This window comes from Diceros bicornis, chromosome 21, assembly GCF_020826845.1.
Source record: "Diceros bicornis minor isolate mBicDic1 chromosome 21, mDicBic1.mat.cur, whole genome shotgun sequence".
Taxonomy (NCBI): Eukaryota; Metazoa; Chordata; class Mammalia; order Perissodactyla; family Rhinocerotidae; genus Diceros; species Diceros bicornis.
In genome coordinates, this window is record NC_080760.1 from 53,099,947 (window position 1) to 53,116,921 (window position 16,975).

General features: G+C 43.2%; 1 protein-coding gene across 6 annotated transcripts in view; it reads right to left on the reverse strand.

Annotated features, from left to right (window-relative positions):
- Window positions 1-16,975, reverse strand: part of TRAPPC9 (trafficking protein particle complex subunit 9) — a 639,688-nt gene that overhangs the window by 508,130 nt on the left and 114,583 nt on the right. For all 6 annotated transcript variants that reach the window (XM_058564989.1, XM_058564990.1, XM_058564988.1 and 3 more), the window contains one exon: window positions 11,069-11,195. In XM_058564989.1, the coding sequence (XP_058420972.1) occupies window positions 11,069-11,195 (127 nt within the window). The remainder of the gene's footprint in view (window positions 1-11,068; window positions 11,196-16,975) is intronic.

The window sequence follows — 16,975 nt, forward strand, 5'->3', positions numbered from 1 at the left end:
TGAGAGAGTCACGGTCACACGCGTGATTCTCATCTGTCTCCCACAATAACCAAGGCAGTAGATGGTGCTTACAAACCAAAGTTCTTCAGGCCCAGGATTACAACTTGCACACGTTCTCTGACTCCCCTGTCTGCACGTACCCCATTATGCTTTTATCACACAGGACCAGTCACTTAATTTTCCATCTGTCTCAGTTCAGCTGTGAGCTTTACGAGGACAGCGGCACCTGGGGCCTTATCTGTCTCTAGCCCAGCGCCTAGAGCAACACTTTAATGCGTAGCTCTCAGTAAATGGTGAATGAATGAACTTCCAAAAGTTAAACTGCAAACTCAGCTTCTAAATCTTTCAAAAGTATATACTCAAGGCTAAGCCGTTTATCACTAACAGTTGCAAATCCCAGCCCCTTGTGAACATTCAAAAACCACCTGCTGCACTGCGCTGGGACTGCGAGGAGCAGAGCCTCAAGCCGGCTGAGATGCCACGCCTGACGTGCATCTTACGTCCACACACGTCCGACCACAAGGCACTCACCTGCAGTTAGTTCTCAGCCTGCTCCCGACAAGCATCCTTCAGTAGTGCGCAGACCCTGGCTGCAGTCTGAAGGACCTACCAGCTGTACAACTTGCACAGATGACTTTGTCTCCCTGGACCTCAACACTTTCACTTATAAAATAGGAAAAATAATAGGCACCTGATAATGTTGTGGGGAAAGGGAACACTGCCTTTCCCTAGTTCCATGTTTCCACGGGGAGTGATGTCCTTAGAGGAACAGTCCTGATCTCACTCTGCCCCTCTCTCATTCCTTCTCAGGGAGGCAGTGAATGTGGAAGGAGAACCAGGGGGTGCACAGCTCAGGCCCCTCTCTTGGGGCCCCCTGCAGAGAGCACATACTCTGTCCTGCTCTCTGCACGGAGTGAAAGGGGCCTGCCCCTGTGAAAGAGTGTACAGCTGCCCAGCTGTGCCAGAGTCTGGGGTAACACCCTGTGGCCAACCTGAGCCGTGCCGTTCACTGTCTCTTCCATCTTCCTGAGACAGATGTTTCTTTCTATTGATTCCAAACTCAGTGTCTGAAGTAGGTATCTTCAAACCGTAGCAGGTTACTTTGAGGACTGAGTTAATATATGTAAAGTCCTTATAATGGTGCCTGACACACAGCAGGTGTGCAAAAGCCTTTCTCTTTTCCCCCCTTAAAACAACACTTGTTTATAAACATAGAGAGCCAAGTCCCTGGTGCAAAGATTGCACCACTGGACTGGAGCAAAGAAACTAAGTTTTGGTCCCAATCATGCAGTGGGCCTGCTGCTGAACCTTGGACCAGGGCACAGTTTATTTGAGCCTTAGAGTTTACTCATTTGTAAAATGACTCCATTGTCTTGGAACACAGCTTTCTACTCCATACCATAGTCACCATCTAAAGATAAGATGTCATCTATGATTCTACAGAAATCATCTACACAAGCACAGAAATTCCGGATCACATAAAAGGTTTTTAAAATATGCAAAGGAATTCTGAGGGCGTGGTCAGCCAGAAAAGTAACCCAAGAAGCAGCCAAGGCATTCATTCATAACTCAAAATCTAGCATTAAATGTCTTTTTATAAAATGCACCCTACAGAAAAACAATCGTTCAAGGCTCCTGACCTAAAGGAAACAACGCATTTGGCATGAATCGCTGCAGAACTAATACATTGCACTTAGTCTATGATGCTGCCAACAGTGAAGCAGAATTCCAGGGATAAAGCATCCAAGACAAGGATTATATTTAGAGATTCCATTTGGAAACTGTTGACATTTCAAAAACCTGACTTTCCTCAGCATACTGTGGCTAATTGGGACTATGCAAAGCAACGGTGGATCACTAATTAGGAAAGTGACATAAAACAAATCGGTTGAGAGGAATGACACAGGAAAAAAACAAGGCACCTTTTCTTTCTTGGTTTTTAATCCCTTAACCATATTTACAGTGGAAACTTATCTAAGAACCTACTGGATGTCTCTGAACAGATGGGCAATGACTGAAACTGGCCCCATCTGCCCCATATTTGGAACCATGTGAAGGTCACCCACTCTTCCAAGTCCAGGCATGACTGAGGCAGCTGGAAAGGGCACAGCATGCCAGCCAGGTTTGCAATGCGTGACCACTCCACTCTTATCCCTGAATGCTGCTATACATTTCTTATTATCTTCAAAAAGTTCTAGTTTAAGAAATCCGTAAGGGTGGTTATGGGCTTGGCAATTATACCAAGCGTGACAGAAGATTCTGGACAACTGCATGAACCTGGTGAGATCATGGAAGCCACATCCTGACTGGTCTCTGGGAGGCCAACTTGTCCCTGTATCACAAACCAAGAGAAATTGCCCTGTATATCATGGCCTCTAAGCCCCTTTTTGAATAAATGCCTGTAATCCTTCCTCAAACAGTATAATTAACTTAAAAGTTTAAGTTTTAAAAGCACCAAAGCAACTCAAAGCTCATTCTGATCCTCATCAATATAACACCCTTGTTAACTCCAGAGCTCTTTGCCAGGCTGAAGGACCCTAATGCCAGCTCATCAGAAAACAGTCAGCTAACACCACCCCCCCCCCAGGCCCAAATTAAAGACCCACTGGTTTGCTGTAAATGGCATCTAAACTCTACTCCAATTTCTTCTTTAATAATTCACTACTTGTAGTGTGTGAATAATCTACATGATTATTATTGGGTTTTCTGCATATTATCATTTTTGTGGGGAATTCTGTAAGGAATAAAATAAGGCTTCTATAGTTTTAATTGAACTTTCCTCTGCTTTAACTCTGGGCGGTAGTAAGTGGATATGGGTTTGGCAGCCTCCTGCATACAGGCTCATGCTTCACCATCACTGAAGCTCTAGCATTTACCATTGGGCCAAGCACATCTCAGGCACTCAATATATTTGATTAACTGAATTTTTGAACAGAATTAAAACAGGGATGTATTTTGCCCCCCCACCCTTTTTTAATTAACTTGCATCATGATTACCTGAAACCATTTTTGGGTAAGCCCAGTTCATGCTCCCATACTACAGAGAATAGGTAAATATTCTCCTGTAAATTGATAAAATGGTTTCATTGTCAAAAACTAGGAAAGTCCTCAACAGAAAAAAAATTGGCTCCAATCATCTCCTCTAAAACCAAAATCATAATTATGCAGCATCACCAACATTAAATTAGCCATGTCTAACAATTCTATACAGCAGGCCTGAATTCACTCATGGATGTGGACATTTTTCAACCAACTTATTCCGTAACACTTATCAGGAGCTTTAGTCTTCAAATGTACTTATTACTGACCTCTTCCTATGGCTACTGCGGGTGACTTGCAATGCCTGACTTGAAATTTTTTTAATTAAACTGATAAAGTCCATGTTTCCAGGCATAGGTCCTTGAAACATGTGGTTAATACATTTGCAGGGGAGGAAGACAATTTCCTCTACCCTCTAGGTCCTTCTGGCTGGTCTAACAATTAAATTGACATAAGACAGAATAACAGGAGAAAATAAAACAAAGTTTAATGACATGTATACATGAGAGAAACCCAGGAAAACAGTAACTCGCCAGAATGGCCAAAGCTGCCACCTTAAATATCATCTTCAGCTAAAGACAAAGGAGGATGTTGGGGGTGTGTTTGATAAACAACTTGATAAACTTGATAAACTACGGATTGCTCGGCCATCTGTAGACAGTGTGACCTGAGAGACACATTTTACATTACACTCCAGTTATCTTATGGTATTAGCTCCTCCTGGAACCGGCCTTCTATCTTAAATTCTTTTAGGCAGATAGGGGGAAGGTCAAAGTTTCTTTCAGAGTCTTTTGTTCTTAAAAATAATCAAGGCAAAGAGATACATTCTGGGGTGTCCAATTTTGATCCCCCACACATTAAAATGGTCCCAGACTTGTTTTTCTAAGGAGAAACACTCACCCAGTCCATAGGTACGGCATTGGCCCTCTCCAGAGAGAGATGAGGAACACTGATTTTGTAAGAGGGTGACAATCCTACCTGCAGTGTGAACACAACCATTCCATACAAATTCGCTGAACACCTGCTGTGCTCCAGGTACTGACCGAATACCAGTAATATGGGTCTGCCACCCTCAATCAGCATCATAGAACACTTACCATCTTTTTTTTTTGCCTGAGAATATAACTTTGAGTTCTCTGCTGCCTAATCCTTGTCAAAAGCTTACTTATGGGAAATCATATGCATGAAGGAATGCTTGATGTATAAGCAGTCCATTCGTTACTCTAGCTATTCTCAACTGCATGGCTGGAACAAGCCAGACTGCTACAGTGCTTGTCTCAGTCAGCTCAGGCTGCTATAACAGAATACCACAGACTGGGCGGCTTACACAACAAACATTTATTTCTCACAGTTCTGGAGGCTGGAAGTCCAAGATCAGGGCACCAGCATGGTTGGGGTCTTGGTAAGGGTCCTCCTCCTGGTTCACAGCCAGCTGCCTTCTCACTGTATCCTCACATGGATCCTTTCATCTCCTTAGAAGGGCACTAATCCCATCATGGGGGCCCCACCCTCATGACCTCATCTAAACCAACTTTACCTCCAAAGGCCCTACCTCCAAATACCATCCCACTGGGGGGATTAGAGCTTCAACATATGAATTTGGGGGGGACACAAACATGCAGTCCACAGCAGTGCTGCACACTTGGACCATAATGCTCCATCCTCTTAGAGAGCTGGGTTTACTCAATCCTCTTATGGCATCAAGCCCTCAGTTTACACTGAGGAATGCTAACAGCAAAACCACCATGAGAACCTGCTTTAGAATTCTGTGGGGATGTTGTTGAGGATGTTACTCAATATGTCACAATGTTCTCTTTAAGAGAATCTACAAGAGGGCTTTCTGTAAGCCTCATTACCATGAAGAGGTGTATTTCTCCAGTGTGACTACTACGTGTCTATTTACAAGACAGAGAATCTTGTAACCATCAGAGTTTCTTCTTTACCTCTTTCTTACTTAGCTAGCTAGTTCTATCAGAATCACGCTTTTCCCCATCTCCAGCCATTAGGGAGGACCTCATGATTTCTGTGCACTGACAGAACTGTCATTTCATTTCCCTGTCCCACCCTGACTTTCCTTTCAATTTGGTTACTTTAACTATTTTATAAAGTTTATAAAACATTTATATGAGCTGTCTCAAATGTTTTATGAAATCAGGCAAAATATGTACCTGCATCACAGTTACTTGAAATCATTTTTGGGTGAGCCCAGTTCATGCTAAACTAAGATCCTAAGGGCAAGCTTATTTATTGATCAAAACAGATGAAAAAGCTTCCTTCTCCTTCCCTCCTGCCCCCAGCAATTCAGTTCTGAAGCCATTAGGGAGGGCAGAGCCAGGTAAGCATATGGGCAGGCATTAGGGCAGAGGGAACGCCAGGCAGAGGGAGGCAGAGCCTGAGCCGGGCAAGAAGGGTCCGTGGGGGTGGGGCAGCAGCCCAGCATGGGTATGAGAGGTCCTCCTGGGGAGGGAGGTTAACCATGGTAACAACTGGTAACAAACAGGGGAGCTGACCAAATAAGTAACTATATTAAGGATAAGGGGAGACAGGTTTCCCACTCTCTGAGAAGGGAGTTACAGATGTGAGAAAACTAGCACGAACCCTATGGTGTTGGGTTGGAACTGGAGGTATCAGTAAGAACTTATGGTTTCAATATATAAACAGACACAGAACAAAACACAGGCATAGAGGGACAGCCCAGTGGCATAGCAGTTAAGTTCACACACTCTGCTTCGGTGGTCTGGGGTTCACAGGTTCAGATGCCGGGCACGGACCGACGCAACGCTTGTCAAGCCACGCTGTGGCAGCATCCCATATAAAGTAGAGGAAGATGGGCACGGATGTTAGCCCAGGGCCAATCTTCCTCAGCAAAAAGGAGGATTGGCAACAGATATTAGCTCAGGGCTCATCTTCCTCACCAAAAAAATTAAAAGATGCTGATTTTGATGGTCACGTGTAGACAGGTAGGAGAAGACCCTTTTCAAGGATGCTGGGCACCAGGTCAGCACTTTACACTTGGATGGTTCAAGAAAAGGCAAAGCCAGGCCAACCAGAGTCTTTCCCCAACATTTATATACATACGCCAAGAGAAAGAAGCTCTCTTTCTCCTGAGGACACTGATCTGGGAGGCCAACCAGAGTCTTTCCCCAACATTTATATACATACACCAAGAGAGAAAGAAGCTCTCTTTCTCCTGAGCACGCTGATCTGAGATGATTTAAACCGAGAGCTGTCTGCAGTCATGAGTGGCCTGCCCCACAGGAGGAAGCCCCCAACAGGGAAGGTGGATAGGGTATAACACAGAGAAGTGAGGCAAAAACTCCGTTTTTGCAAGAAGATTTATTTGAATCTTTGGCTCCCTGAGGTCAGCTTTCCCCTTAGTTCCCGCCTACAAGGGGCAATAAATTTTCTTTTTTGCTTAAGCTAGTGTGAGTTGGGTTTTTATGACTTGCAATGGGAAGAGTCCCAACCAATGCATTAGGCAAATAAAAATGGACTTATAGGCCAAAGATCTGAAACTCATCAGCCTCATCTCTCACACCTCTCCCCACCCCCTGTCGCCTTTCCAGCTACAAGGAATTAGGAGGTTCATCAAGCAACAAGGTTCTATATTCCTCAAATGCAAGTCACCACCTCTGGTTCAAGTTGCTCTCTGTACCTAGAAGACCCTCCCTGACCTATACACCCAGGTAACTCCAGGTGTACATCCTCCAGGAACTACAACTGGACTACCACCAGCACTGGACCAGCGACCCTTCCTCTATGCACCCCACCACCTACACCTGAACTTCTATGCACATAGCACACATAATGTAGTTTTAGGACCATGAGCTCCCTTGCCTGTCTCCCCCACCAGGCTAGGAGAAGTCTAAAGATAAGAGGTGTATCTTCTATCTCCACATCTGGGCAATTAGTACCAGTCCCGGCACTTACATCTTTGTGAAATGAAGAAGAATGACCAATTCTTTCCTTTCCAAATGATAAAATCTTTGGCACAGAGAGACCTATCTTCTGACAGTGATTTGGTATCATCATTTTGGTAAAAAAAAAAAAGAAAGAAAGAAAGAAAAAGAAAAGCACAAGAAAAAGGGGGGAAACCACCCTTGCGTAGACGTAAACTCACAGTGAAAGATACCTTCCCACACCAGAGTTCACCAGCCCCGAAACTGGTTCAATTTTCTGAGAAGTGAGACAATGAGCTGCTAATATGGGGAGCAAAAAAGATGTTTGGGTCGACATAACTACCAACTACCACCTTCAATTTTCCAGCTCTGAGACTGTCTGGCTGTGGATAACATCAATTTAAAAAATAAATAAAGTTACATTTCATTCAGCCTTTCTTGAGAAAGTGATGGAACTTAGTTCAACTGATTCAATTTAACACATATGAACAAGTCACACCTAACAGGGAATAGCCAAGTGACTTCTAATGAGAGGAAAAGCCTTTAAACTTCTGTAAGAACTCGTGTCTGCAGACAGCTTTCCTGCTCACAAAGCACATTCCCACACTTTCCATTTGATCCGTATATAGGAAGATTATATCACCAACCCCAGTTCAAGAAGAGGAAACTAAGGCTTGATCAAAGTCACTCAACTGCAAAATACAGGACTTGAATACAAAACTATTGAACATAATCTTATGGTTTTTCCAATTTTACATGAAGGGAGTTCATTAATGCTTGGCATAAATAAGACACAGTAAATAAATTTTAGCTACTATCCTTCCTTTCTGAAACCTAAAGAAATGCTTACGCATCAGTATCCTTCACACATAATTGTGAGAGAGAGAAGTTTAGAGAAGGAAATAGCGTATGGTATGTCCTAGAAGTATGATCCATGGTGTATCTTTGGAGAAAAAAGACCTTGCTTTGACGAGGAAAAAGAAAAGTGATAGAGGCTGAAGAGTTGTGGAGCAAGGACATCACATTTATCCTCATTCTTCATATTTTCAAAAGGCAAAAATTTGGGGAAACAGCACAAAAATCACACCTGACCAACACATTGAAGTAAGCAGACACAGCTGAAATAACTCTTAATTTATACAGAAGGTGTAACTATTTCTACCTGGGTGGCTTTAGGAAAAGGCTTTATGGAGGAGATAACCCTTGAACTAAATCTTGAAAGATGACTGAGTACCATCAGGCAGAGGAAGGGAGGCCAAGGCACTGCAAGTGGAAGACGAGGCCTGAACAAAGGAATAAACCCCGTGGCACGTACTGCCTGCTCTGAGTGTTTCTACAAGGGCGGGGGGGCGGCTGGCAGGACCAGAGGAACAGGAGCTCACAGTCAAAGTCTGGAGATAGAGCAGGCCACAGCGGGCCTTGGGAGCCACACGAAGCAGCAAATTGGATCTTGTTCTATAAGCAATGGAGAGCAAAGCAGGCTGTGAGACACTCTGACTTTCTAAATCTTCCAAAGAAATGTCCTTCCATTTTGCTAAAGAACCACATCCACTGGGTTTCCTGTACCTAATCTTGTGCAGTATTTCTTTTTAGTTTTCAATGAGATCAGGGATGAATGACACAATGAATGAGTCACCAGGACAAATAGGGCTTATTTCTTTATCGAAAAGTCTCCAAAAACTATTAAAAACATATTTACACAGATGGTGGGTAGTACCCAAAATCAGATTTTTGAAAAGAGTCTATCACCACCCCAGGCAAGAGAAAAGGCACCGGGTTCCCAGACAAGGCTCTTCCAGCTGTTCAGAGAGGAGTTCTCCAACGTGGACCACCAAGACCCTGAGTGGTAAGAGGTACACTGCCGACAAACCACGTTCAGAGGAGGTGTCACAGTACTTGCCCAGATGCTAGACTATTGTGCTTTCACCCAATCTGTTCTCTCTAAGGTTTTTAAACAGCTAAGGGATTAAAATGTTAATTTATTGCATTTTTTTCCGTTTTCACTGTTTGAAAATGTAGGTGTAAAAATGTCTCCAAGAAGAAAACTAAGATTTACTGAGTGCTCACTATGCACCAGGCACCGTGCTCTGTGCCTTTGTATGCATCAGCTCAGCTAAAACAAAACCAACAACGCTGTGAGGGGCAATTTTTAAGCCCATTTTAAAGATGAGGAAACTGAGTCTCACAGAGGCCAAGGCCCAAGGTCACACACCAGTGAAGAATAAACCCAAGGGATCTAACTTCAACCTCGGGCTGCCTCTGTGACTCAGCCTGTTTCTCTTCCAGTGTTTCTGTGAGAAGAATAAGCACTGTCTTCCTCAGTCCCAATAAATTGCCAGGACCAACTCTTCCCAGCTCCACTGACAAAAGGCCTGAGAACGTGGAGATCTAGATGCAGCATCAAAAGCCCAGAACGTTCTATTAGGTTCAGGATGTTCTGTTATACAAGGCTGTCTAAATTTAAGAACTATCCAGGTCATGATGATGTAAAATTATTAAGAAAGGCTTTTCTAGTCTTTAATTTTTTTAAAAAAAAAATGAATCATGCCCTTAATCCCAAATCAAACACATTCCACTTTAAGTCTTACTCACAGAAAGGCCCAGCAAGGACCCTGACCTCCCCAGTTTGTGTCATCGATGAGGAAGCAGCATGCACAACAGAACCACTGCACCCTTCCTTGGGGGCCCTCCACGCTGAGGGGCTGCAGGTCTGCTCCGGGAAATCCCAAGTAGCAGCAAGAGCAGCCTTTCACGCCACATCTTAGCCTTTTGGATGGGGTAGCCTGCCAACTCTGTCCGATGAACTACTCCAGGAGTGCCCATTGGGACATCTTCTTAAAATTGAAGGTAGCCTGCCAGGGACTTCCGTGCACAGCGACCCTTTCAGCCCCCACTTCTCAAGAGCATACAGTTCTCACTTTGGCAACAAAACCATTTCATTTGGCAGTATTACACTTGCCTCCAGGGAAATGCATGGAGAGAGAAGATGCATATTTATTAAGCACCATACCACACGCTTTTACATGTTATTTTATTGAACTCTCCTAATAACCTAATGCCATTGGTTTTCTTTCTTAATTTTTTTCTAATAAGCAAACTGATGCCCAGGAAGGTTAAGGGACTTGCTCATGTAATGCCGTAGGCCTGGGAGGCACATCCAAGCCCCTTCCACGGTATCGAAATGCCGAGTGGAACTTGGGAAACAACAGCCAAGCCAAGAGTGTTTCAAAGACGCTTAGCTTCTTCATCATGTGGTATCCTAAGGGTACAGCACTTCTATGAACAGCAAAATGTCAAATTTCAACTGTTTCTTTTCAGTCTTCAAATAAATCTTTCAGAAATTCAGAAATCATTTGACAAGAGTAGTTCAGAAACCTTTCTTAGTACCCACTTTGCATGCATCAAAGGGCCTCCACTCCCTAAAATCTCACAATCTGTGAAGAGAGACAGTCACATAAAAAGGTAATTCCAGGACTGCACACAGTGGCAAATACTGTGAGAGAGGTGGGCAGTGGGAGCTACGGAAACCCAGGGGACTCTTCTAACCAAGGGCAGGGCGGTGACAGCAGGAGGAAGTCTCAGGAAAGGCTGCCTAAAAAGTGGGCGTGGACTGAGTCTAAAAGAACAAGCATGCAACTGACAGAATAAAGCCAGGGAGAGGCGAGATGAACTCCAGGGAGAGGGCAGAGCACGAGCAAAGGCACAGAAGTGGGAAGGCGCCTGGTCTGTCAGAGGAGCTACACCCATTCCTGGGTTTCAGGGGTTCCCAGTCTAAGAAAACGGGGAACTCCTGGAAGCTTCTGAGTAGAAGAGTGACAAGGTCAGGTTTGTCTCAGTCACAGCAGAGTGGTCACGATGCGGGCTCTGGAAGCAGGCTGATGTGGGCTTGTATCCGGCTCTGCCATTTGATAGGCACATGACTATGGCGGTTATGTAAGGCACTGGCCTTGACTCTCGTCTAGAAAATACTTATACCTCATAGGGCTGCTGCTGAGACTTAATGAGGCAATGGACCACACACACCGCCAACAAAAATGCAAACTCTTCTAAAGATCCACGTTCACGATCACACCGAAGGAAAACGTTCTGGAGCGCAGCGCACCTTCCGCGTTCCGGAGTGCCTGTCCTACCTGACAATGGGCAGTTTGGTGAAGGGCACCGGAGGCAGCGTGAGGCCATCTGGGAGAGTGATGAGTTCCATCGTCCCAGGACATTTGGATGTATAGTTCTCCAGGCTTTGAGTCACATCTTTCTTTTCTGAAGAGAAAATAAAAACAAAATAAAAGTTAATTAAACAACAGTAAAAGTGGGAGGCCTTTGGGTTTTATTTTTGTCTGGTGTTTTTTGAGCAAAAATAAAATTCTTTACCCAATCCCTGTCAGTCCAGGAGTCCAACAAAGAAGCAGTGACCACAAGAAACAAAAAGTAGAAGCCTTATTCAATTTATTTAAATAATCACTAGCAGCTGCTCCATTTAAAGACCTATGGATAAAAAGGAAATTAAGTTACTATCTTCTAGATTTTATTTTCCAAGAGAATAAATCCTTACCAAATTCCAAGAAAGTCAGTAGGCAGGCAGGACTGGAGAATCAGTTTATTTTATTACTTAAATATTTTTCAATAGGTACCAAGCCAAATGCCAGGTCCTGTCCCCAAGGACTTTATAGTCCATCTGTGTAACAGATATTTAAGTGAATAATCACAAGTCAACATTTTTGATATAAAAATAGAGCCTTGTGAGATAAGACCATTTTTCTCACCACATCCCCATCCCTTTCACTAGGAGGGAAGAAAAGAGGACACAGGTAATAATAAATAACGTTTGGTCGTTGTCCAGGACGTGCTCTCGACACGTGCTCACAGCTTCCGTAACACTCCAGAGCTCGAGAGACTTTCCTGCTCTGAAACTCCTACTAACTCAGGAAAGCAGCCTTTACTGTGCCCATTTTGCAAATGAAAAAACTAAGACCAAGTGAAGTTAAACGGCTTGTCAAACACGATGTGTTTGGCCCTAAGCCTGTGGTCTTCTCCCGATCCTGTTTAGAAGAATTAGGAAAGTTAGGAATCGGGATGGGTGTGGGAAAGGGAGGCCCCCCTGGCCTCTACTTTCTCTGTCACTGCCGACAGGAGAGAGGGAGGACTTGGGGAGAAGAGTAACGGAGGGACACAACCACAGGGGGGCCCTAGGGCAATGGAGTTAGACCAGGTCCCCATAAATGGACACTTTGCCAGGTCTCGCCCTGTCTCTGTGACCACCTTAGGGGAAGCCGTTCAACCTTTCTGAGCCTTGTCTTCCTATCTAAGGAACTGCTAAGGTGAAATGAGATTACACACTAGAGAACGGTGACTGGTAGAGATGAGCACCGAGAACAGTGGAACGATTGATAACTGTCCTCATTACCACGCAGTGGCACTGACGAGTAAGGGAGCAAGTCGAGAGAGAACGGGTAAATGGCTGCAAAGTGAGGCCAAGGGCTCCACTGAGGCTGGGGAGCACACATAACAAGCGTCCAGGCAAGGACTTCACAGATCCCAGGCACGTATATACAGGGGCAAACTGCTGACACAGGAATTTCCAGTGTCTAAGCACCATTCTCTAGAGAGCAGGAGGCCAGAAAAGCAACCAGAATTAATTTTGAATACAACACAGTAATGTTAATCTGCAACATGAACAAAATTCTTTAAATAATCAAATCATCTTCAATTTATAGATGATAAATCTCCCAAAGTGCTCCAGCTGATAGCATGCAAATGACCTAATTTGCCTAGTGTTAGGTAGAGTGCTCACGGTTTAGGTATCTTACTAAGCTGAATTATGCTCTCTCAGTAAACCCTGCTAAAATGAAGAAGGAAATGAATCTATTTGTGATGCCTAATGTCACTTGCAAAGTTACCCAAGAAGGAAAAGTACCTGTGGCATATTACTCGGCTTAGCTGTGAATGGCTTTTCTGTAGAGACAATAGTGTACATAGTGAGTACTATAATGTACATGAATAATGTACATGAGTTAGGCCCAATGGCTGTGGGCTTCACTGCAGGGCGCTCCTGCTGTGCTGGTTCATTAGGGACCCTACTGTGTTTCTGCTTGGGGCCTTTTCTTTTGGTCTGGTCATTTTTCCATGGAAGAATTGCCTATGTGGGGTATAAGCCTGGCTGTGGGCATTCTCGGAGCTCTGTGGAAGCCAAGTGAAGGGATGAACATCTCAGTATTCTCTTATTCTCTTTGATTTGGGTGGGGCCCTCCTCTCTAGCTGTGCCTGGTAACTCCAGATACACTTTCTTTTCACTCTCCATCGGGTGAAATACTAATCTTCTGCTGGGGTGGAAGAAGGACAGCCACCTGCTTCGGGAGCAGAGGAGGAGATCTGGGGATATAATCAATTCATGAGACGACTCAGCAAATTCTCCTACTTCTATTGCTCTCATCACACTCCCATCCAGAGTGTCTACTGCCTTCTGGGGCTTCTGCAGGACACAGGAACTTGGAAAACCTCTCAGCTTTCCCACCACCTGACAACTTCAGTGTCATTTTAGTGGGGTCTCCAGAGTTAAATGTTTGTGGTCAATTGTCAGTGTGATCCATCCATTAGAAAGTTCCCATCGACCTTTCTCCCAATGGATTTGAGTATCTGCTATACATTGTTGCCTAGATCTATTATTTTATCAAGGATTACAAAATGGTAATTTTGTAATTCTCTAATTTCTCTGTACTTATAACCTAGAATTTGTCTATAAGGAAGGATTTATTCCTCATGAGCTATTTGCTTATCTGAAACACAGGTGATACAGAAAGGAGGGTTAACAAATGGTTGAGTCTTTCCCTTTCCTTACTGGAGTAGAGAACTGGTACCCCATCCACCTCCAACAATGACCAGTGAGTCGGATATTATTTAGTGTCATTATGAACTGGTGCATTGTATATATTTGGTGTTTCAATCAGTTGCCATCACATTCTTTTTTTATGTTCAAATTGTCCCATCTTTGGCCAGTGGGAGTCCCTTCAGGTTGGTTCCTGTGTCCTTTAGATAAGACCCCATTATTCATCAACAGCTTCTTATCTTTGTGGCTCATTTCCAGCCCCAGTCTAGAATCAAACCATTTCTCCAAGGAGTCCTGGATCCTTTAGTGAGAAACAGTGTTTAGAGATCAGAATCTGGAGGCTAGGGGTTCTTATTGCTACTGGATTTTCATTGTCTCTCTAGGCCTTGACAAAAGACAGGTCAACTTACAAAGTTTTTTAAGTGGTGAGACTGTTAAGAGACCTTTACTTTACATTTTTTTTAAGGTTTGACAGCTAAAAATAAACATTGCTGGATTACAAGATCCTTAAAGGAAGAAAGTCTTGTCTTTTTTGTTTTTCCCTCTAATTTGTCAAGAATGCTTAGAACACAGAAGATATTAAGGAATTATGTGTTGTTTGGTTGACCTCATTTATTCAAAGAGGTAGGACAGAATCACTCTTTGTTCAAGAACAAGAAAATAATAATAAAATAAAACACACATTCTCTGTCCACACAATGCAGAATAACAGCCACTGATTCACCAACAGAAGCATCCAGTACAGTTTGACTAAATCCTCTTCTTCCCTTCATTTACCTTCAAGCATGGGAACTGTAGAGTAACTCTGGGTACATCTGTCAATACTAAGAACTGTGACCCTCGTTGAGATCATTCTTTCTCCAGGTAGCCCTGGGCTGGGAAAGCATAATTTCACAAATTTTTCTACTTCAACAAACAACAGCTGAAATAATCTTTTGAGGCATTCCAACACTCATTACTACTTATGTCACTTTTTTACCAAGTTATTGTTTTCCTCTCTGTTTTTTTAACCTTCCCTGAATTTACTCCTTCTTGAGCTCATCCGTTCAACTTTCAGCAAACAACTCCTATGTGCCCATAGTGTTGAGCATCAGTCACACAGAAGCACTGCAGGCTCTACTTTTGGGGTGTCCCAAGTTGAAAGAGAACACAATGTCAAATATAATTCCTTATAAGTGACTTTACAAAGGCAGGATCAAAGTCTGGGAGAAGAGCGCATGGGACAACTAATTTTGCCAAAGAAGGCTTCATAGAAGAGGCAACATTTGGTCTTTGTCAAGGATCATGAGACTCTGGAAGCAAAAACCATGAGTATAATATTTGGAGGTTTTGCTATGTTATAAGGAAAGAATGACAACAGCATAGAATGAATAATTACATATCATTACAAGCTGTATATACACAACAAAACTGGACAGAGAATTTGCCTAAGGTACATGCAAGAGGAAACTGGCTAAGGTTGATAACGTCTGTGGACATCAAAAGGGTTGACTGGTGCAGGCAGCAAAGGGGCTCCGGATGGAAAATTTGTTATTAGTGCTGTCAAGTCGATTCCAACTCTAGGGACCCTCTGGACAGCAGAGTGGAACCCTGCCCAGTCATTTTGCGCCACCCTCTCACCTTCTGGCACTATATCAGACAATGCTCCACTGCTATTCACAGGGGTTTCATGGCTAATTTTTTTTGGAAGTGGGTGGTCAGGTACTTCTTCCTAGTCTGTCTAGTCTGGAAACTCCTCTGAAACCCGTCCACCATGGGTGACCCTGCTGGTATTTGAAATACTGGTGGCGCAGCTTTCAGCATCACAGCAACAAGCAGCCACCACAGTACGACAACGGACAGACGGGTGGTGTGGTTCCCTGACAGGGAAACCAACTTGCGGTAGAGAGAGCCCCGGATCTTAACCACTAGATCACCAGGGCCGGCTGGCTGGACGGAAAACAGCAGAGGTGAAAATCCTGCTGGCTGCAGTGCGGCGATGAGACTAGCTTTGCAGTACATTAATTGTCAAATAGTTTATACACATCTTGAATGTGTGTCCTTCTATGGAAAACAGGATACCTCAGAGACATGTGATATTTGCTGCAGAAGTTTCACTACTGACAATAGAGGATGAATACAAGTTTGCTAGGCAGAAAAGGAAGGCTTCCTGTCCAGAGAAAGAAATGTAGAAATGCTCAGAGATGAAAAAGAACAGAGTAAGCTCAGGATCTATATAGACAAAGTTTACACTTCTATTACATCTTCAATGGACACTAGCCCTGTTTTAAGCACAAAGTTAGCAAGACTAAAATACCTGCAATCATTACCCACAGCTACATTTTACTGAGACTTACTTTGTGCCAAAGATTGTAGTAGGTTCTTCAGACTATAAAATCTCTAAGGCAAGAGATCCCGGTATATACCAGAACTTCAATGTTTTTTGATCCAAAATAGGTAGGTAATACCCACCCACAAAATCCCTGCCAAAAGGAGGTTAAAATGGCATTATTATTTCCTTTTTAAAGGTGATAAAAATTAACTCAGGGACAATCTGGGAAATCTGGTTGTGAATTGGTGTTAAATACCACCAATAATGATTATTAATTTTTAGGTATAATATTTACACTGTGGTTATATAAGAAAATGTCCGTTTTTTTTAGCAATGCATACTAAAGAATGAAGGTATGGAATGAAATGATGTCTCCGGGATTTTCTTTAAAATAATTCAGCAAATAGAAAAAGCAAGAGAGGAAGTAAATATATAAAAATCTTGATAACCTTTGAATCTGGGTGACTGATTTATGGGGATTTATTTTATTATTCTTTGTACCTTTATGTTTGAAATTGTTTCATAGCAAAAATATTTAATGACCTTAGGAAAGTGAAATGATGTGCTCAAGTTCATACAAGAAGAGAGTTGGGATTCAGATCCAAGTTGACTGACTCTTCCCATCCCAAAGATCAGGCCTGACCACAAATACCTAGTGTCACCAAAACACAAATAAAAGAGCTCAAGGCCATGTGGCTGCTAACCTCTGTTCTACAAGCCAAACTAGAATGCAGCTTGTGATAAAACTGAACATTCCCATAAGCATATGATTTGGTCAGTGGGAAGTGAAGACTCCTTAATTAATTTCACTACAAATCATTGCCTTAGTTGGCTCTGGCTGCCACAACAAAATACCATAGACAGGGCAGCTTAAACAATAAACATTTATTTCTCACAGTTCTGGAG